Source organism: Dermacentor silvarum, chromosome 9 (assembly GCF_013339745.2).
Source record: "Dermacentor silvarum isolate Dsil-2018 chromosome 9, BIME_Dsil_1.4, whole genome shotgun sequence".
NCBI lineage: Eukaryota > Metazoa > Arthropoda > Arachnida > Ixodida > Ixodidae > Dermacentor > Dermacentor silvarum.
Genome location: NC_051162.1, coordinates 66468242 through 66490909, shown reverse-complemented (window position 1 = coordinate 66490909; position 22668 = coordinate 66468242). Strand labels below are relative to the sequence as shown.

Genomic DNA, 22668 nt, shown 5'->3' with positions numbered 1-22668 from the left:
GTTGAGTATTGAGAGTGAGTTAATGAAAGTCGCTGGACAATACTTTTTTTTTTTTTACTAGTGCACAAGAGTTCCCCAACACATCAATGGTTGAGTGCCGGTGTGTCTAGTAAATTGTAAGAGCCCCTGCAACAGGTTTTGTGACTGTTTACTTCCAGCGAGTGCCGACGAGATGTCCAAGGTGCAAGTTGACTACACGATCATGCCCGGGTGGCGGACACCGACGTCTGAGTGCCGGAAGTACTCTGACCTGCCTGCCAATGCCCGCCTCTACATTGAGACCGTCCAGGAACTGCTCGGCGTTCCCTGTGAGTTGGCCTTTTCGGCACTCTCTGCACCTTGCATGTGTCCGCAAAGGGATCGTCTGGTTCCAGTATATTGAGCACGTCATGTTCTCCTGCTAGATTAGTTGGTTACTAGTTACAGGTGATCTGGGGATGTGAGAACAAAGTCTGTGGACTGATATAAATGGGTTTGAGCACATTCAGCAGGGGATGCCTAAGTCGAGAATGGCAGTTTGCTGTTATCCTTCAAAGGCTACCATCATTGCACTGTACAAGTGCTGAGCTTTGCGGTGTAAATTTCGAGGATAAAGATGAAGCTTGAGAAGCCAAGGACCACACCGCCAGTGACTGAATGGAAAAATCGTAAGCATAAAATCAAGATACAGGGAGAAGGCGGTGTAATTTAGGAAGTAGATGCGGGTATCCTTGGACATTGATTTCTATCAGAGGATAAGCTGGAGTCTGAAGCGGACACATTATATTCGGTACTACACTACAAGTATATGAGCAGTCTACAGTGCATTCTATAAGGTGGCTTGTCCACACGCATCGGTTAAGTGGTGCAGCGTGGTGCAATGACGGTAGGCATGTGGAGTTTATTCGTTATGTGCACTTGTCATATTATTCAGCGCCTGTAGGCGTTATCGTCAGATTACATTGCTTTACATCGTCAGTGACTGAACAAGCATTGTAAGTAAGCATGATAAGCCAAACACAGAATGATTGCTTCTCCCAGCTCCTCCAGTTAAGGAACTCCACGTGGGGCCGTATTCTGAAACGATCCACTTCAGCGATACTATCGCCTTGACCGCACCTCTGCCAACGGCGCTCGTTGATTGGCTGTTTTAGCAAAACCGAAAAATAAATAGCGTCATCTATCAGCTCTGGTCTACGTCAATTTGATGTCACGGTGTCGTTGGGTGCTCCCGTGAATGAACGAACGCGTCGTACTGTGGCCGGTAGACTCGAACACAACACACTCAAACCACCCTGCACTCGCCTGGTGCATTCTTTCGTGTGTTGTGAAGCGTTCGAGAGCGCGTGCTGATAGTGCATGCTGACGTCACGGGTAAGCAGTAGGTTGATTTACTGAATGAGACTATCGCCGAAGTGGATCGTTTCAAAATACAGTCCATGGAGTTCGCCTATCATGGTGAACTTTACGCTGCAAAAATAGATGCAGCAGCATGATCTTCATCGTTCGCTGGCTTGGCTACGTTGAGCGAAAAAGAGGCATACACCACCGCACGTGTTCACCGTCTCACTGTTGGTGTTGCCAGACTCGATAAGTTTGTTTTTCTAAAACAGCAAAATGATAAGTGTCTTTATTGAGTAACTTGTAAAAAAAATTTCATAGATGTGTTTACAAACGATTTCTACGTTCTGTTGAGCTGTAAGCATTTTAGCGGGCTGGCATTTGCGCTACTCAACTAGATTGTGCAGTGGCACGAGCTTAGAGCTTGTTGCATGTATAGTGCGTGTGTGCCTCCCGTTTCATGCGCAAGCCTGCAAGCGGATGCGACAATTGAGTGGCACAGCGGCACGCAGACGTTGCAGAAGGTTATTCTCCAATAGCAACGTTAGTTCTTGGATTTCATGTGTAAAAACACATTGTAATTGTTCAAGTTTACTTTGGTGTTAGTTCTGAAAGCGTCCTCCAACAACAGGCATCTAGTACAGTAGACTTCCGTTATTTCGATCTCAAAATTGGCCAGCAGCTGGTCGGTTTCACCTCACAATGGCCAACTTACATGGAGCGAAATCTCTCGATGAATTTTGCGTGGCAGAAAATCGAGCGTGAAGTGCGCCACCGTGTATTGTTCACTGCACACTCCATGCAAGCAACAGCGGGCGAAGGCCACCGACCATGCCAACGATGCAGCCCGCAAGGAGTCATTGTGGCCAGACCAGCCGTCTCGGGCGACCGACGGAAGCCAACGGCTCTGCTATGATCTCATTGGTCCACGCTCTCCGCTGCGCTCAACCACTTCCGGTGGTGGCATTCGCTGGGCGGTGAATATCTGGAGAGAGTAGATCAGGGGTGAACAGCCAGTCTTTGGATGAAAATTTGTTGCTCTTTTGCTCCATGTAGGTTGGTCTTTATGTGATGAAGCATACCAAGAATGGAAAGGGGCTACTGTCACCGGAGATAGTACGCGTTTTTTTAATTATAAAGGCACACACACACAGTCTCCACGTACAGTTTGAGGAACTAGACGCCTAATAAGCATACTGGCAGCCATTCAGAGCTGTTTCTGACGTTGCTGTGGTGATTTGAGCCCTCGTTTCGCCCGCCATGAGTGTTTCGTACAGTCGCCATCCAATTTTTCGGACTCTCTAGGGGCCACGAAAACGTCCGAAAAATCTGGCAGTCCAGAAACATGCATGTTTTTCCTGTCCCCAAGAGCTCAAATCACCACGGACATGTTGCAAATAGCTCTGAAGGCCTGCCATTACACTTGTTAGGTCTATCGGTGGTCTTACTGTGACAGGAGAAGACGGGTGTACACGTGTATAATTAAGGAATACGTATTGCGTCCTGTAACAGTTGCCCCTTTCAACTCTTGGTATGCTTCACCGCAATACATCGCGTATGCTGCACCACGTAACACTGCTGTACTGCAGTGAAGCTAACTTTTGGGGACCGGCATTATGCAACGTGTCGAGCTTCCCGCGCTTTGAAGCCATCGACGACGATTACAGAAACGGCAATGAATTCTTTCAAATAAAAACACGGCACCGAACAGCAGGAAGCTTGGTAGCGAACGTCCAAACAGCTAGGCCTAGCGTTGCCGCGGTTGTGACTACGGCTGCCAGAAGTAGACGTGCGAGAGCGCCCATTCGAGGCTTTATGAAAGTGGTGATGGTGGTGGCTTCGATTATTGCTGTTTCGGGCCTGCGGTCGCAGTAAAAAGTCCGGTAAATTGGACGGCGAAGAGTTTTTGCGTCCAAAATCCCACTCGTTCTTATGCATTGGCTCCGTGGGGTACGTAGTAGTGCCGTGAAGACGTCTGAATTATGGGACATGTCTGAAAAATCGGTCGTTGCTTGTATATGAGACGGTGAACGGGGCCTAGTGCGCATTCCTTCATAATATGCACGTGCGCACACGCCATATGCACCATGAAGCGGAGAAATATTTGTTTTGGGAAAGCTAGCGAAAAGGAAGGCGGTAAGAGGAAGTTGAGGGGATGTTTAAAGCCAACAAAAGAGCAGGGCTCTAGTCAACTTATTAGACAGTTTTAACAGATCGTTCACAGTCTACTCCACTCAGACTGGCATGTCCTAACGATTTGCGCACAGCTGCTCAGCAGGAACGCTTGCGGGAACGCTAATGCGCGTGCGCACAACGCTCACATCGGCAGTGGAACGAAGAACGCTGCCCACGCTCCGCTAAAAATCCGTTTGAGCGGAGCGTTAGGGTACGTCTACTGCTTGCTTTGTCATTTTACAGCCACACTGGGAGCGCGTGGCCGGCGTCTCTGGAAGACGCACGTGTCAAATAAGCGAAATCAACGCAGTTCATACAGCCAGTGGAGTGCATTAAATGTTAGCGGAGTGGAGCGTAAGTAACACTCTGCTAAAACTGTCTATTAAACTAAGTAAACTTATTAGGCGTCTTGATGCTCATGCAGTGTAATGTCGATAATACGATCACGGCTAATACGAATTTCCGGATGATACGAATTTTTCTCTCGTCCCGGCCGAGCCTTATTACTTTGCAACATGCTAGAGAACGGTTGTTACGAATCGATTTTCACCCCGCGTCAGTTGATACGAATAAACGCCGCCCCACCGACGGCCGCAAAAGAAAACGGCACGCAGTCACGCACTTTCTCCCTTTTTCTTTTAGTGCGGAGGCGCGGACGCGGCGCCGGACAGCGCTGAGGCCGCGACTAGGGCGCTAAGAGTTTGAAGCGGCAGAACTTTTGTTGCTTTTGTGCTTTTCCTCCTTTTCTACGTGCCATCGGCCGGACGGAGTGGCTGCTGTGCTTCGGGCCACGTTCTTAGTGTTTGCGCCATTTTGCCTAGTCGCAGCGAGCTATGTCTACCGAGATACGATCTCTACTGATTTGCGCGGCCGTAGGCTGAAGCGCGGGAGCCTCCGTTGGCGCGTCTCGACTGCGTTATCGGTGCCGATGGCACAGGGCAATTGTCTGTTTCGCTGCCGGAGTCACGTGGTGCAAGATAGCGCGGCACGTTCAGTCGGGCGCTCCTCCACTTCTCCCGCTAATCGCCATATTTTTCTAGCCGTAGGAGGCTCGCGCTTCCGTATTCCGAAGGCGTGCTTCGTCCAAATTTATTCTCGATCCAGCGAGCGACGATCCATCACTAACCTGGGAGCTCTCAGTTATCCGAATTCTGCGTGTCAAGTGAAGACGCCTGCGTGGTTTACGAAGCAGACAACTGCGGTTGCCATCTTGCCCCTGTCACAGCAGCAACCAATGGAGAGACTCCTTTCAGCACGGCAGCCAATAGGAGGCCCGCTTTCATCGGAGGGCCTGTGTGAATACCTATTGCAGACGCGCGCTTCTTTTGTGTTTGTGCGTTTGTTACAAGATGGCAGCAACGGATGGATTGAGAAGCGGAACGGCGAAACAGTTTTCGAACGATACCAAGATGGCGGCGCTCGGTGGTGGGAAATACGAGATATGTCTCCGTGAACTCCGGTGATTTTGTGCTATTTAAAGCTGTTTTCGCACCCTGCACACTGACGAATTAATCTTTTTCCAGCACTCTTAGTGCGTTTTCAGCCAAACCATTTTAATACAGCATAGATTACGCGTTGCAAATACCGAAACACGTGGTTTTCAAAATTGAATTTTCTCGATCTCATCCCCGCGTCCCCCCTTAATTTGGCTAGCTTTAATTTCGTTTCGATGATACGAATTTCGGCTATGAGATTCGTATCATCGAGATTCCACTGTATTGTGACCGGAGACGGCGGAACACGTGCTGTGTCCTGTACCCTTAACAGTGGCACCTTTCCCTGCTTAGGTATGCTTCACCACGTAACATGGCTGTACTGCGCTAAAGCTAACTTTAAAGGCAAATACTGCCAAGTGAATCGACATGTCTCGGCATTTTTTCTGCCTTTTGTTTAATTTGACCAGTTTCATTGATCCCGTCAGGATCTAGTTAACGGAAGTCGATTGTACTGCAGCCGGAGAGGATAGCATTAACGAAATTTTGTGTGAAAAGGGCCTGTCAGTGGCTTGCGTTCTAGATGCTGGCAGGCAGACCAGGCGCAGTCGGCTTCTGACTACCCTATTTACTCGAATCTAGGCCGACTCCGATTCTAAGCCGACCCCCCAAAAGTTCGAAGTCAGAAAAAAAAAAAACTTACCTCGAATGTAGGCCGAACGAAAAAGCGAGGACAGCATTCGCAAAATGAAACAGCATTTATTAAATTTGAACATGCCGAGCTCATTCTCGTCGCTATCTTGCTTACTGCTGACATCTTCAAACAGTGCGCTATATTCAGTACCACCCAGCGCATTAGAGATGCTGCATTTTTGGAAGGAGCGCACGTTGCGGCGCACGCAAAAACCATCTCCCGTGGCCCCCTCCAACGACAGACCGATGCCGAAGTTACGCCCGGTTTGAACGTTTTACGATGCCTCTGCGGCTAGCACAACTGCCGCATTTACTCGATTCTCACGCTTCCTCGATTGTAACGCGCACCCGTTTTCCGTGAAGAAAAATAGATTTCCTCCCGATGCACTGATGTTGCGATGAATAAAAAAAGTCGCAGTTTCGCCCGAAAGGCGATGCATCGAATGCGGTAGCAAATTAGTAGACCGCTATTAACAAGCACGGTGTCACGCGCGCTCAAGCAAACATGAACACACCTCGCTCGTTGACCGCGGAAACGAACTGTCAAAACGCTGGAGACGAAGCGCGCCTTCGTGCTAGCATGCCTCTCGCTTCAACGCGGCGAAAACACGGCGCGCGGCGGACTTTACCAGTCGCAGATTGCTTTCAAGATAGGGCCAAGCCTGATCGTATCGCCGGAGTGGATCGTTGCAGATTACGTCCTGCTTCGGTCCACTGAAACCGTTCCGCATTGCTTTGCTGGCGAAAATCCTCTCCTTCTGTTTGCGCCAGTCCCGCTCGCAAGTTTCGGATTCTCCGAACGCCCGTGATGCGGCCCGATTTCCCTCCGTCTCCGCACAGATGATCACTTTCCTTTTAAATGCGGCATCATGATGAACTCGGTACTTCATGCTGATAGATAGAGCAGACGCTGAGAACGTGAAGACAGACGGTAGACTATTGCCTAAGCACGTGTACTGCAGCACACGGAGGAAGCTTCCGCATGCTACGGTAGCTAGGCACGACGCGCGTGCGAGGCGGCCATTTTGAAATGCCGATGCAGATTTAGGGTCGTGTTGAAAGTGCGCGTTAGATTCGAGTAAATACAGTATTCGTTTAGAAAGCGGCACTATAGTGGCATCGCCCATTTGGTGCCATTACGATAACGCCACACCGCGTGCCGATGCTGCACCATACCGATACAACCGATACGACGCAGGTCAAAATGGCGACGTCGCTCGTGTACTTCAGCTGGCTACTGGCGCGGCTAGTAGCGGCTGCGATACTGACTTTTCTAGATGGCGCTAACTATGCACCATATTTATCAGTTTCAGTTAAAAACTGGCGCGTTTTTTAAAATCCTCGAATCTAAGCCGACCCTAGAGTTTCGTATGTGATTATTTGAAAAAAACTATCGGCCTAGATTCGAATAAATACGGTAATCTCTCGTCCCCTTTTTGACTCTGGCGGACGCTCCACTGGCAGTACTCGGGTGAAAAAGAACATAAAGACTTGCAGTGGCTCATAACCAGACACCGGAAGTCTGAGGGAGATCACTCGTCGAGACGCCTGGCGAGCATCAAATTTTTGGATGCCGGGGGTCGAGCGAAGTTCATTGCGCGATGCTGGTCTTTCTTTCGCTCCATGTAGCCCGGCCTTTACTCCAAGTGATTTTGTGTGTGTGAATGTGCCTTAAGAAATGCTTCTTGGTCTTGCTACCTGGTTTATGGCAGTATTTCTTGCATATAACCGAGCAATGAATACAATATACAGGGTGTTTCAGCGAACAGTTTCAGGAATATTTAAGTGTTTCCTGTGGCAGGTAGCACAATTCTAGTTCATGAGCTGGTCTACATACTCGAAGAGGCAGACATTACTTGCACAAAAAATTGAAATGCATTATTGACTAATTAACAAAAATTCACTAATTGAGTTTTTAATTAATTACTTTAGTGGCCCATGTTGCAATTTACAAATTCTAGCCGTGGAGTTCGTAAGGTGGATCCACTTGGAAGAATTCTTGGGGTGACACCAGTTTCAGGATAATTCCTCCCGAACTTTGCGGAGAAATGCACTGGCATTCCAGTTGCTTTTCTGCTTCAATGCATAAAATGACATTTTGTTAAGAAAGTGTTTGCTGAAACACCCGGTATATAGTTAGCCCGCACAAGTGCTCGGTTGTGTGCGTGACTGGGCAGTACATAGCTAGCACTGTATCGGCTCATTGTGTTGGCTCAAGCAAGAAGAAAATAAATGGACAGGAATACCAGAAAATTGATAGTCACACTTATTTCTTTATTTCAGTCAAGTGGATCGGCGTTGGAAAGTCTCGTGAGGCCATCATCACGATTCCTTGATGAGTGGCACAATGAGAAGACTGCGCAGTGCCCGTGTTGACGATGAAGTACTTCGCACACTTCGAAGAACCGAGCTGTTTTATTTTTTCTCTTTGTTTTCCCACCCTTGTTGTTTTTAATTCATTGTTGTTTTAAAACGAAAATGTCCAGTCATTGTTATTCACCAGCCATCGTTGGTAGGGTTGCCGCTTGTTCAGGTCAGCACTCGACAGCAAGTTGCATTCGACGAACGACGTTGTCCACACTTTCTGATGCATTTGTGTGATGCGCAGCTTGGCAGAATGCTGCCGAGTTAAGTACCCCCCACCTGTTCCATAGCAGCCAATTGTTGATGTGTTGAACTGAGGGCTGTGTTAAATTTCCCACCGCCTTGCACATAGCAGGGGTGAATTGTGTTAGTATAGTGTGGTCTGGTTATTTTAATACAGTTGAATCTTGATTAAACGAAGTCGAAGGACCCAGATATTTTGTTGAATTGAGAACTTTGGTAAATCTAAATAACTTGTAGCATTCGTGAGAACAACATTTCTTTTTGAGTAAAAAAAAAAGTCACTTTTGCCTGCATATGCACTTATCGTTGAGCTTGCCTTCTGTTCTTTGTGAGAGAAACAAACGTCCTGAACAAATGAATCACCCGATCTTTCTCTGAAACTTTCGGGCTAGATGCAGACTTCACTACGTTGCTTCTATTGCTTTCAGTAATTAGGCTCTATGAATATCTGTCTGGGAATTGAAAGCATTTTGCTAAATCAAAAATTTTTTATAATTGGCTTTTGTTAAATCAAGGTTTGACTGTATAAAGTTTTAGTGACAGTTTTTCTGCTTCATCGCATATTCAAGGTCGAACATCAACCCTGTGATAATGGCCAGGCATTGTGCTCACAAGACTACATAAAAGCATTTCCACACTGGCTGGTATGCAGATAAAAGTGACTGAAGTGATAACAAAATGATTGCCACTTGCAGACAGCACTTAACAAGAGAGAAGCTTCGTGAACACTGGCCTAGATCGGGTTTCCTGGATATTTGTTATGATCAGATTGCATTGTATAAAGACTGTGGCTGGGTCTTTGTGGCTGTATATATCGAAATGAATCCAGCTGTTATAATGGCAGTTGAAAACATTAGCAGGGAGATGCTTGCTTTGATGAGAAACTGGAATTCGTGTGCTTATTTGCTCGATGGGAAATGCAACATTACCGAAAGTCCAAACCCTTATGCAGCTCGCAACAGGTGTGCAGTAATGCATCTAGAACTGCCGACAAGTTCCATGAATCAAGAACTTTTTGCTTTCTTGGTGTGGTTGTACACTTTATTTGAAGGGAGCACCGCTCAATATGGACTGCAACATACCTAGCTAATCATTTCCTGCTATGTCCATCCATTTCTCTGGTTGAGATGTAATCATTAGAGGATCTCCGAGTTTGTACTTAGAAGTGTGTACTTATTAGGGAGTTTTAGCATATCGCTTTTGTTGAAGGCACACCTGTCAGCTTTGAGTAAGCTACCTAATCCATGCTAGGTGGATGTATGATGCGACGTGGCTTGCACATGCAGACCTGGCAGCTGGCCGAGGCGGTAGCAGTAGAGCATTAGTGGCATGCTAAAACTCTCTAAAAATGTCTGTAACAACTAGCACTGCATAAATTGGCGTTCCACTGAACAGACAGCTTCAGTATCATGTAAGAGACAGATACAGGACGATAAGTTCACTAAATCCACTACAGCAATGTCTGTTTCAGGAGTGCCTACATGCTTTTATCTAAACACATGTCTATGTCGTAGGGCAAGCTGCCTGGAAAAAAAAAGTGGTGTTCAAGCACCTCCCACTTATGGCAGTAATTGGCACGATAAGGAGACGGTTTCCATGGCAATGGCCAATCGCGGACTGCGCTAACCTTAGGGAAGTTCTCTGAACCTGGAGCCCAGTTTCGAAAGGAATGGGCTTCTTTTTGGTAAGCCTGGCAGCCTGTGTTTGAACAAAAAGCCCGGCTGTATGAATGTAGTACCTCCATATGCCGAATTATACTGGCCAAAGCACGAGTCCTGCTTTACATTGTCACTTCTACGTGTTAGATCTATGCCAATACGAAAGTGTGGATGCTTGCCGCAAAACTGTGATGTCGCTGCCGTGAGACTGACCTGGGAAACTCTTGTGTAGTCATCTGTGCGTGTTCATTCTTTGTATAGGGTGTTTCAGTGACAACTGCCTTTAATTACTAAAATGGGGCTCTGGGCAGAAAATTGTTTTTGCTGGCGAGAATTTATAGCAGCAGTGAATGATTGTGCAAGAGTTGTCAATGTGCACTTTACTTAAAAGCTTCCCTAACAGACTTCTTAAAAAAAAAAAAAGAATTGGTAAACTTAGCGCATGTGTCCCCACTGCAGAGTTGAAGCGAGTCAATGAAACAAATTGCCGCTCCACTCAGTTACGGCCTGCATTGCTCAAGAAAGGCTTTATGGAAAAATAATGCCAATTCAATTCACAATGACAGCTGGCGTCTGTGTCGGGAATGATTCCTACTTAGTGGCCATGTATTAAACACCAACTAGCTTCGTTTCTGCAGTTCCACATGCAGGAAAACTAGAACAACTTGTTCACCTTTATCTCTGGCCATTGAGAATGTATTTGTGCAAGAAAAACAACGAAATATTTTTTTTTTTCTGTAAAACCTTCATTAGTATAGTAGCTGGATTGCTGAAGTATCCAGAACTGAACAAAAATTGCTCCAGTGTATCAAAAACGCTACTATAATTTATTAGTTTCCTGTGCTTAAATCCCATTCATGAGATATCAAACTCTGCATAGCATTTATGATGCCTCGGACATTAGAAGGTTAAGGCAGTAATTTTAAAAACTTGAGTGAAATTTTGTGATTGAAAAGGCAGTTATTGCACAGTTTCTGATGTCTGCCACTGGCGAGAAACTCAGACCGGCAGAATCTATGGTTTCTAATTCTGTTTCTAACTACTGCAAATGGATGTCACTGAAACAGCCCCTATTTTCTTCAGACTATTTTCGTTAGTGTATCGTTCACAGCTGCGCTCTTAAGACATAGCACACTGTGTACAGCCAAGAGCCCAAGAGGAACCCTATTTTCGAAGTTGTCTGCAGAGCTTTGTGAATGGTTATGCCATGCTTGTTGTAATCGTAGCTGCCTTAGAGGAGCATGCAAACTACTAGCTGTGATGGTTTACTTTTTTGTTGTTATGCTTGCATACAAACAGCTACAGTTTTGATGTCATCCTTTTTTTTTTTTCTTCGTTCATCTAGAAGTGAGCAAGTTGGGCTTGCTGTGGGGTTCTCCTTGGGGAGGGGTTCTGTATAGCCTCGGTCATGATGCATGAAAACTTATGTACATATAAAAACTGTTCTTTTATGTGACCTGCAGGGTATTTGTGTGATTACAGGGTGCTGTCGGAAGGTAGCGCACTGGATGCAAACCATCTGCCACCTGTGCTTATTGCATTACGCACTAAGTGGCCTCTAAGAATGTGATCATGTATACAAAGTTGCTTCAAGGCTTTCAATAATTAGACTGTATGAATGTGTGTCCGGAAATCGAAGGCGCTTCGTTAAAGGGTCCCTAAATGGTTTGGACAAACTTTGTACATGCGTAGGCGTGTAACCAAGTGTTAAAAACATTTAAAAAGACAGTGTGTTCCTAATTACGCTGCTGCCAAAAATTTACAGTAACAGCAAAGTATAATACCCTTGGTTACCTCAGTTTTTACCTTACCATTTCCAATGTCAGCATGACAACTTTGCATTGTGCCAATGGCAGCTTGCACCGTGTCCAAGCTGCAAGCACTTGAAGAAACAGCTGGTGAAATGGCCATAGAGTATGCAATTTCAGAAAGCACACAGATGTCAACGGAATTTGCAGTGGAATGCAAGTGTGGCGATGCTTGCCTAAAGTAGCCTTCTACCAGGCTCCACTTAAAGCACCTTGGCTGGTCTACGAGGTAACCGAGCCGTTGCCTTGACACCAGCTTTGCCATTGTAACCATGCCATTTGTGCAGATTGCTGTGGGTTCATTTTGTGCTCGACTACAATCACTTTTGGAGATACTATCACTTTCGCAAGATTTCGCACCACCTTCGCCATCAGCGTTTCTAGCGCTGTGCCAAGCTCGCTATCTGCGCAGAGTGCCAGGAACGCTTTTATCCGCATATTTCGACAAGTACGATGCAAATTCGCATAACGTCTTGTGAAAGTGATGGTAGTATCTGCATGCATCTGTGACCAATGAAGTGCAAATCGGGACGACAACTTGCCGCTTTATTTCCGAAAGCTAATGTATAAAAAATTTTTTGCCTTCTGTAAAGGTAAATTTTGCACGTCTCATTTCAGGCGCGTATTACATCCAGGTACACATTAAAGTTAGATGCGCTTTTATTTTCTCACTTTAAGCTCAAGAAAATTGGGTGCACTTTACATTCGGGGCCACATTCACCATCACTTTTATGTCCACTGCAGGACGAAGGCCCCTCCCATTGATCTCCAAATACCCCTGTATTGCGCTAGCCGATCCAACGTGCACAAGCAAATTTCCTCATTTCATCGCCCCCACCTAATTTGCTGCCGAGCTCGACTGTGCTTTGCTTGCCTTCCCTTGGCATCCATTCTGTAGCTCTAATGGTCCACCAGTAATCTGATCTGCACATTAAATGGCCTGCCCAGCTCTTAAAGCTTTTTTTTCTCTTAATGTCAACTAGAAAATCGGCTATCCCCATTTAGTCTCATCCATACCGCTCCCTTCCAGTCTCAATGTTACACCTAACATTTTCCATTCCATCGCTCTCTGCACGGTCCTTAACTTGTTCTCGAGCTTCGTCGTTAACCTTGAAGTTTCTGCCCCATGTGTTAGCACCAGTGGAATGCAATGATTGTACACTTTTTTTTTTTTTCAACGACAGTGGTAAGCCGAGGGTCTCGGAAGCATACTATTCCCACACTTTAGACAGCTGGGACAAGGGCTGTACATCAAACATGGATGGCAGTAACATCTGCTTAGCACTTCCCCTCTGTGATAGTGCACACAAACAAACATTTTGGGATATCCAGTCAAAACAAATACACGTGTGTTGGTCTACAGCAATTTTACCACCAGATGTTGCTGCAAGTAACCTGGCAAGTCCTTTTCTCTCCTGCTTAATGCAAGCTTATACATAAGGCACTTAACTGACCAGCAAGACATTTGTTGGATCTGTTGGGCCACTGTCGTCACACCACAACACTGCCACCAGGTGCCTGCAATTGGCGGCCATTTGCAAAGGCGTCTGTTCCATTACAGTTCACACGTGTACAGACGATGCAAATGTGGATTTATCCGTGAGGATGTCTGAATGTGAGAGGCCAAGGCATGTGGTTCATGAAAGTGTCGCGGATCACCCTGCAAAGCCTTTTCCGCATAAAGTTGCATCGGCCAACAGCTGCCCGCAGCTGGTGACCAGTTGTGAAGGCTTGCGTCGCATTCCACTCCACAGACGACACAAATGTCGCTTTGTCCGCAAGGAAGTCGGTATATGAAAAGGCCAAGGCACATGGATTGCTGAATTCCACAGTTCACCCCGTAGAGCTTTCTTCTCTGCACGGAAGATTATCCGGCTGTCACTGGGGCTCCACTGTCATCACTGATAGTATCAGCTTTGTCGTCTCAGCAGTTTCAAAGCTAGTTCTTCTGTAACTACTTTCAGCTGAACATCGCGCTGAAAGAAAAGTGGAAAGCAAAGTTTAGCACACCATGCTTCTAAAGAACTGCTTAGACAACAGTAACAATTATCATTCGCGCAACTGCAGCACAAAGGTACAAGGGAAACCTATACAAGTTTCTCTAAAAAGAACCTTGGCACTTCAAGTAAAATTCCGCCTACTCTAGGTATTGCACCCAAGATCACCGCTTCGGGGCAATCACTCTACCATCTGAGCTAATCGGGAGGCTATCAGACCGCAGCGTGAGCTCGAATTGATCCGACAACTCAAAGGCACAGGAATGGTGATCATGGCAAATTAATTCTGCAGAAGCCCACAAGGTTCAATAAAGAGAACTGCCTCAAGGTACGCCAGATCCACCAAACCAGGGCAGAGACAATGCACGACGGACACCTGCCTCTCGATACTCAAGAATACACTGCCAGCCAAGTGGCCCACAGTGAAAGGCTCCACACTCTTGCAGCGTATACCCAAGATCAGAGTGCATGGCAAGTATTACAAGTGGAATCATGTTAGCCTTAGAGATTTAAGTTATATCTAGAGACCGGATTTTAGGCAAATGCCTTTTTTGTTCCTTGCGCTCCTATCGCACCACTTTGATATATGAGCATGAATTAGAGGTTAAGAAGGGCTTTTATAGTGTTTCTATAGTGCCTATAAATGCCTATTTTCAATATCGGCGCCTATATGAACACTATTTAGCCTCAAGTTTCGCTTTCGAGTGCATTTATAGACCGTTATTCATGTTACCGGGCAACATTGACTGTTCGGAACTTTATGGGGTTTAACCTACTCATCTATTTCAACCAACTCTCGGGAAAACAACCGCTAGCAGCAGTGAAATGGGACGAGCCACGGTTGGCGAATGCAAAACCGCGGAGAGCCGTCAGGGCAAAGGAGAAGAGCAAAAGAATAAGAAAAATGTGATGTGCACGCGGCTTTTGCTTTGTTTGTAATTTACTTTTTAAGGTGTTCACTGCCGTCGAGCGTTCCTTCTCAGCGTACAAGATCATTCTCAGTGACAAGAGGAACAATTTTGAATCCAAAAAGCTGGAGGTGGTGGTAGTTTGCTATTGTCTCCACAATCTTCACAGTGATTCTTAGACTACGTTCCGCATGCTCTCCAAACAGATTTCTTCAAACACGTGCACTTCAAATGGGCGGAAGTGTATTTGGCAGTGTTGGGGCGTTTTACCTGTACAATTCCGATAATGTCATTGTATATGAGAAAATTGTCAGAGTTGTACCTAACAGTCCTCACGTAAGAACACATTAATTCCTAATAAATTGTAGTCTCTCTTGCATTTATTATTTGTCTGTTTTTGTTGTGTCTTAATTTATTTGCGTCAGGCAGACATAAAGTAGCGCTTCCTTTAAGGGGGAGAGGCGGGTCAAAAAACTGCGATTTTCATTAAAGAAACAGGTTTTGTGTTTTTAGTTGTTTCAGCAACATTGATCTCTCCTATTTCACATATGATGAAATCAGAGCCAGAAATGATCGGGAAAAGTATAATAAACTCAGTTAAAGCACTCGAGGTGGCAAGAAAAGGCACAGATACGACACATTTTCAAGCGCGCGATGCGTCAAACTGCAGTGTCGCACGCCATTCGGCTCGTGCAAGGTGGTAGGCCAAAGCTTTTTCTCTCCAAGGTTAGCTTTGCTGCATTACAATCTCCCCGGGAAGTAATAATAATAATTAACAGAAGTAAACAGCTTTTATAACTTTCAATCGCATTTTTCTCAACTTCATATTTTGGGCAAAACAAGGCACAACATTTTATGTACTTATTGTGCTCCAATCAAGACCACATTTGATGGGCATAATTTTTAGGATATGTAGAATGCACTTATCTAGGATTTAATGCAATCACTTTATTTTTTTAAGGATGAAAATTTTTAATGTACTCGGGCACCAGCCACTGAATATGAAGCACCAGATACGAAATTCTCTTAAAATGTTGCTTGTAAAGGGAATCACATTATTTTGCTTATTAGCACTCAGTGGAGTGTTAGGGATAGGAAAAATAATTTTGCACTGCTCTATCATGCTAACTGCTATGTCCAGCAGCTGCACAAACATGCACTGCTTCTCACTTATGCATGGCACTTAGGACATGAAAGCATCGAGATATTCTAAAGCTAAAAGTAGATTTCGAATGAAGAGATCAAGCTCTACAAGTGGTAGAATTTTCATTCGCCCAGCATCATTATTTAAAAAGAAACATTTCTGAGGAGCATCTCCCCTTAATCAGTATATATCCCAGCTTTCAAATATTCTTTTTCATGCTTATTTCACTTTATGCAACGCTCGAGTACAGTGGCCACTGAACATGAATATGAGCAGTGTGCTTGTTGAATTACGCCAAATGATTGTCATTAGTCCAGCAGTTTTATGGGACAATTGCACGGCTATGTTCAACTGTTGGCACCTTCGCGCCATCATAAACAATAACATTTCTTGTTTTCCTGTCGTAGATACAGGTCACGCACGTCTTCGTTTGAAATTATTTGCATTTATGTAAAAATTTATTGTGCCTATATTTACGACGTTGGAGGCCTAAAACGTTGCTTTGCCTTCCTATTTTTGGCACCTAAAACGCGCTTTTTTAATGCCTAAAGATCCGGCCTCTAGTTATCACTAAGGATAACATGATTTCACTTGTAATACTTGCCATGTGCACTAACGCACATCTTCATTCCTGCATGAATGATGGAGCAAGGCATGTGCACAACATATGATCGAGCCATTTGATCCGATATTCCTAGATAAGCTTCCTCACTGCACCGAGTTGTGTTCTCACTATTGTGCCGGCATCCGACTGTCGCCTCCTCAAGGTTGGCTTTTCTGTGTAGCCTAGTCTACCTGCAGAGAACTTTCTCTGGCAATGAAGGGAAAGGCACAGTGGCGGAGTTTCTTCACATGTGTAATGAGACCTAGTATTCCAGCAGTATCTGACAAGACTTTTGGTTTCTTGGAACAGGTATTGAATTCTCAAAACAATAATTACAGTCAGTAACCAAGTCAAAGAGTGTTAAGACGTTTCGGAGCCGTACGGGCTCCGAAACGTCTAATACTTTTTGACTTGGTCAGTGACTAATTATTGTTTTGTTAACATGCTACCTGACTCGATGAGGTTACGTCGAATCCTTGACTAGGTATTGAATTAGTGTAGCTACCACATGCAATGGTTTCGCATTTGCCCAAATGTCTAAGAGAAAAGCAGGAAAGGTAAGGCAAAGTTAACACTTGGTGGTGCATTTCGTCTTGTTTTGCTTTTGTTAACAGGACATTTTTCTTTCTCTTCCCCAGTTTAAATTAAAGCTGAGGAGACTGTCGGACAGGAGTGCTCTTACTAGTGCGCGCTTTGCCTCCGTAGCTTTCTTTTGATTACCACATAAAGTTGTCCGCAAGTGTAGTGTAGGGAACAAATTTACCTGTTAAATTCATAACATGGTGCCTTCTCAGGCTGGTAGTTCCAAAACAAAAAGCTTGCATTATATTTGTCAAAATGTGGTGAGTGACCGCTTTAACTAAGAGAGGGATGCAAAGAACTGCGCGCACGATCACAAGCAAGTATAAGTCCATGACATTCCTATAGAATAAGTGCTATCGTGAGCAATATGAGTGGGAACACACTGGCAAATAGCCTCGAAACTGAGTTAGAGCGATACACGGATGGCGCTGTCGAAAACAGAGGGGAAAGGGCTCTTCCGCTAAGGGTTGGCATTCCCACCGTGCCTACATTTGTTGAAAACTGCAGCTTACGGCGTTTCACTGACCAATAAGATAAGGTTATGTGTCACAGTGACTTAGCGCAGTAATTATTTTTCTGTCTGATTTTTTTTTTTGTTCTTCGTGCAACCGTATGGCAGAACTTTTCGAGCTTCGCTTGTATTTTAACCCAATATTTTTTTTTTTATTTCAATCGACACGACGAGTTGCTTACACATTAAAACAGTGCTACTTTTAGCCACGTTTCGGTGCACAAGTTACCAGTAACTGCCATACTAAACAGCTATCACTGTGCGCTGGCACTGTGAAGTTCGGCACTTTGGGTAAACAGACCCCCCATGGTGGGAGTACCAACGGTTATTAGAACCGTGTCCTCCTTTCCACTTTGTTTCCGACGGCAGCCGCCGCGTATCGCCCAAAGCAGGGTTCGAGGCTATCTGACACGCGCTCCTGTGTTCCCGCTCGTATTGCTCACGATAGTACATCAGTAGCAAGACATTGTGAGCACAGCACAGATAACCAATGTCTATTGGAGTAACAATGAACACCAAAGAAATGAAAGTGATGGGAAATAGGCAATCAGATGTGCTAATGAATGTGGTTTATAATGAAACTCCTGAAATAGATTATCGACCCACTTTCCAGCAGCTATTAGCTGCATCTTGCTCGTTTCTGGAAATTATAACCACTTGCGAATGTAAATAGGCCAATATTTCACCGGGCCCGAAAGCCCACCTTTACAACTTTTCACCTTGCCCGCTTCCTCGGTGAGCGCCGTCGTTTTGGCAGGCCACCAGGATCGTCGGTTTCCATCGCCGTCCAGCTGTGCACCTTGGCAGACGGCGTCTGCGTCGACCTGGACACACCTTTGTCGTCGATCCACGAGGACCCAATCGCAGTGTTCACTCTTCTGCCCAGCGGCGCGACCACCTCTGTCTGCACACCTTTGGCCGATAGGACAGGGCCGTGCACGGTGCAGCTGACGGGCTGCTCCTCTTCGTCCTGCAGCAGGAAGGTGTGTCGGCAAAACAAAAACTTCCGCACACTGCCACACCACACACAAGTGCCCAGCATGGCGCAAGCAGCATGCGGACACGGATAAACAGGGTCACACAATCTCCTCTGTGTCTGTGTGCTAGTTCTACTAGACAGAACAATCTCGTGACTCGCCAACAAGCCCTAGTCACAACCTCGATTACTGCGATACACAGCAAATGCAGCCTCGTATTGTGCTACTGTCCTCGTGATCATTAACTACTAGCCCAGTCGCCAGTTCTGCTGAAAGTCATTTCTAGTACCGTGCAGGCTCTTCCATGTGAGCTAAAAAAAAAAAATAGCGCCCGTCCCGTTTCCTTCCTTGTACTCGTCTCATTTTGCGTTATTGTCCTCATTACAGAAACACCTTCATTACGTCTGATATTCGTTATAATTCCTATATTCATTACATCCCTATATCGACATGAAACTTTATATTTATTTCATTATATTGGATAATTATAAACGTGTTCGTTATACTGAGGTTTTTTTTTTGTAACAATCCGTTTCATTTTCCATTCTTGTCGTTTGTTGTGTTGAAAGGCCAACCCTGTCAATAATAATGCAGCAGAACAGTGGTGTTACGATAAAGGCACAAATCTCGATGTCCACACAAGTCACAGACACAAACCTTCGCTGTGCTAGTGGTCTATCAACATGATGATGTATAGTGTTTACTGGGTCTATCAACATGGAAACATTAACTATGTCAATGCAAGTTATGCAGACAAAGGCCATGCTAGGGTTTGATCAACATTGTGGCCACAATTTAAGAGAAAAGAACCACTTTACATGGAAACATTAACTATGTTAATGCAAGTTATGCAGATAAAGGCCATGCTAGTGTTTTACCAACATTGTGACTGCAATTTGAAAAAATAGCCACTCATCTACAAAAGAAAAAGTGCCCAAATCATGATCTGATTCTGAAGCATGTCATAGTCCATCACGGAATAATTTTGACCACATGGGATAGTTTTTATGTGCACCGAAACCTAACTGCACAAGCATTTTTGCTAGAGGTGGGCGAATATTAGCTTTCTCAAATACAAGTTGAATACGAATAGTCAAATGCAGACGCATATATTTACAGCAGGAATATTCATTTCGGTACAGTTAGGTACCACACCTGTACTGACTAGTGCAAAAATGACAGCTAACTACCAGGGAGAAAGCATCACTTTTAAACACGAGATCACTAATTGTCACTAAAAAAAATTGCATGAAAGCCATCGACGATGGTTATCAATGTAAGCGAATTGACGAACGCTTCAAGAAAGCTATTGGCTGTAATAATCTAATGGCGTGCTTTGCGATGTATATTTCTTGCAGTGACGATAGTCGGGTAGCGTAGTTTCACTGCATAATTTCATAGGGAACAGCGCCATTAACCAGCCCACCTCTAGCGGTAGTACAGGTACGCAGCACAGGCGTCTCAAAGAGCTGTGACAACTGGCGATTGGCAATGCCACACACCCCGCAACGCGAGCGCATACGTTATTTGCGTCGGCGCTTTTGTTCAAACCTCTGGCCGCAAACCACCGACCGTGAAGTCGGGCGAAGGAGCTGAAGAATTTCATAAATTTTTAAAGCTCGATTGCAAAACGCTTTCATAGAATGAATGGCTGCTGCATGGCTAGCTTTCCAAAAACGCTAAATAAGTGGTTGCCAAAGAAAGAGCAGAAGTGGGGAAAAATTTTAAATGCTGCTGAAGGGAGTTGTGTGCTGTAGACACATGTAAAAGGGCCCACTGCAAAACATCACTCGTCGCGTAAAAGATAACTGTGCGGGACTAGACTACCAAACACATTAAATGACAGACTGCAAGCAAGTGTTCGCTGCGAAACCATAAAGAAAGCTTGCATTAAGCAGTTATGCAAGGTCCCGATACAGTCTTTGACTATGGTCAAAGCCTTCTGTATATTAAATACTTGTAATATGTCCCAATACCTAATAATAAATTCTGATGTCCCATTAGGGTCCTTAAAGAGGCCTTGAAACAGTTTTCTAACTAATCATAGAATGGCCTCACTATTAAAGGATGTTGCATCACGAATCTCCTGCCGCAAAAATGTTTCAATTCCTTCAAGTATAGGTGCAAGTTATCATACCAATGAGTGGTGTTCTCTCTCCTTTCGTGTCTACTAGCGCACTGGAAGCTACACGGGAGGTGGCAAAGGGCAAGGTTCCGTCAAAAAGTTGAGCCTCACCAGCGAGAGGGCTCGTCGCAGCCTCTATGCTACGTAGCACACGGCTGCTATCTCACTAAGCCATGCAGCTATGCGCAATTGTCGTGTGTAGACTGGCAGTGCAAAGATGAAGTGCTTTTTCTGTCTTTTTGAGATCGCAGTAATATCTATTTTTCATTTACCTCAAAATTAGCCATAACTGTGGCATTGAGAATGTTCTCGCAATCACAAAATCATCCAATAGCTGTTGGTGTGGGCTTTGCTGCTTGTGATGACATTGTACATTCCCGGCTGCATTTCGTACAATATGTGGCTCACTTGTTCACGGGAGCCTCTTCTACATATTGGCAACGCTTCCTTTCTATGTTTAAAGAGTGTTTCAGGGCCTCCGTAAGGGTAAATAAGTGTTTCTGCACTTGTTTCTGCATTGCTTTGAAAACTCATGTTATTGTCTCACTTATGATAATTTGCGATACTTTAGCAGACAGATAACAGTAACCAGACTTAACAGTTGAAGCAAAGCCCCATTGTCGCATTCATGTAAACGCAGTGTATGATAACAATGCCAAAACATTTGTTACGTTAGTCCGCAAACTGTGGAGCATGTTTCGACAGGATGGCAAGCAGACGCCGAGAAGACGACGCGGTGCGGTTGAACACATTTCGAGGGGCATTCGGCCTTCCTATTGGCTAAGTGGTCCTGCAGCTTCCACAGTGCTAAAAACGACTCGCGAGATGGTGTATAGACAACCTACACGCAACCACAGGTGTTTGTGTCGGGTAGCTGATTTGTGATGCAGCTTACGGTTAGCCACAGGTCCTTCACTTATCACTTCTCCACTGGACGACCTTTCTGCACAACCATTTTGACACTTCAGACAAACCGCAACTGCGAATCAACCTACGCTCCGCGAAAGCAGAGCCTTCGGTTACTGTCTCCACACGCCGAACTTCCCATTACCACCGAACTACAGGCCGGCCACACTTGCACGCACGCAACAGGAAAACACAAGTCGTTCACTGACCGAACTGAGTATTGTGAACCATTCGGGCATCGGTGGGCACGCGTGTCCGTTACGTCTGGAAAGGGAGGAAACGTTTCCCGCTTCTAGGGAGTCGCGACACGCCTTGCACAGCACAAAGTCCGCGACGTTCTCGTCGGGAAACTCGCGGCACAGCAGCTGGACGTGTCGCGGGGACACCTCAGACACGTCCTGGCGGAAGCACAGACGGTCGCACGCGCTGCACAGCTGTCCGAAGTCGTCGAGCACGAATTCCCGGCCGCCATCGTCCTCGGCAGGCGGCGACGGCGACATCTGCCTTCTCTCGGCCGCCAGCCGCCGATCTCTGCGAGCCGCCGCCGCTTTTGCCCGGCGCTGTCGCCTGGACAGCGTCGGTCTGATTCCTTCGGACAGTCGCCGTTCTCTACGTCGCGTTCGTTCGGCAGCCCGCAAGTGAGGGTTTGCCCGGCGCTTTCGCCTCGCTTCGGCATCTCGCTCCCGCTCGGCCGCCCGCACTTGAGGGTTCGCACGGCGAGCCCGGTGTCGTTCGCGTTCCGCCGCTCGCTGCTCTTCGGTTTGATGCAGCCGCCGCTGGCGAGCCGCGGCTGCGTTGCGTTCTCGCTCGGCCGCTTTCTGTTCTTCGCTCAGGTTCTGTCGCCGCCGTCGAGCCGCTTCGGCTCGTCGTCGCTTGTATTCGCGCTCGTCTTCCTCGGTACGCGGAGGCCTTGTTGACCACAGGCCATAATCCTGCATGCTTCCTAACGCCATTTGTAAAGAATAACACCAATATCACCCTCTGTCTAACACGCACCAGGTGTAACACGCACCGTAGGTACAAACCAGCCAAGAAAATAGAGCCCGAGAACATAAACCGTTCTCGCACAAATAAAAAAAAAAAATTTTAGCTTGCTTGGCATGGCTTGGCTTGACAACACATCCGCGAGGTTGAGCGGATCCGCCGCCTGGCGGACACTGGCATAACCACGAATACCCTGCTAAATTCTATCCTTTTTTTTTTTTTTTGTACTTTCGAAT

At 45.9% G+C, this 22668-nt stretch overlaps 2 protein-coding genes across 3 annotated transcripts in view; one reads left to right on the top strand and one right to left on the bottom strand.

The window, feature by feature from the left end:
* The window catches only part of LOC119465277 (adenylosuccinate synthetase), a 41392-nt gene extending 30050 nt beyond the window's left edge, over positions 1-11342 (top strand). The window contains exons 12-13 of the mRNA XM_037726074.2: positions 159-308; positions 7905-11342. Of these exons, the coding sequence (XP_037582002.1) occupies positions 159-308; positions 7905-7957 (203 nt within the window). The 3' untranslated portion in view covers positions 7958-11342. The remainder of the gene's footprint in view (positions 1-158; positions 309-7904) is intronic.
* Positions 11343-12226: 884 nt separating this feature from the next.
* On the bottom strand, positions 12227-22504 carry LOC119465278 (uncharacterized). 2 transcript variants are annotated; one of them, XM_037726076.2, is made up of 3 exons: positions 21658-22504; positions 18144-18410; positions 12227-13670 (listed from the first exon to the last, which is right to left on the bottom strand). In XM_037726076.2, the coding sequence occupies exons 1-2, from the start codon at positions 22399-22401 to the stop codon at positions 18156-18158; spliced, it is 999 nt and encodes a 332-aa protein (XP_037582004.1). In that variant the 5' UTR covers positions 22402-22504; the 3' UTR covers positions 12227-13670; positions 18144-18155. The 2 variants fall into 2 exon arrangements, with proteins under 2 accessions (XP_037582004.1, XP_037582003.1); XM_037726075.2 differs by having other exon boundaries at positions 18160-18410.
* Between the last annotated feature and the right edge of the window lie 164 nt (positions 22505-22668).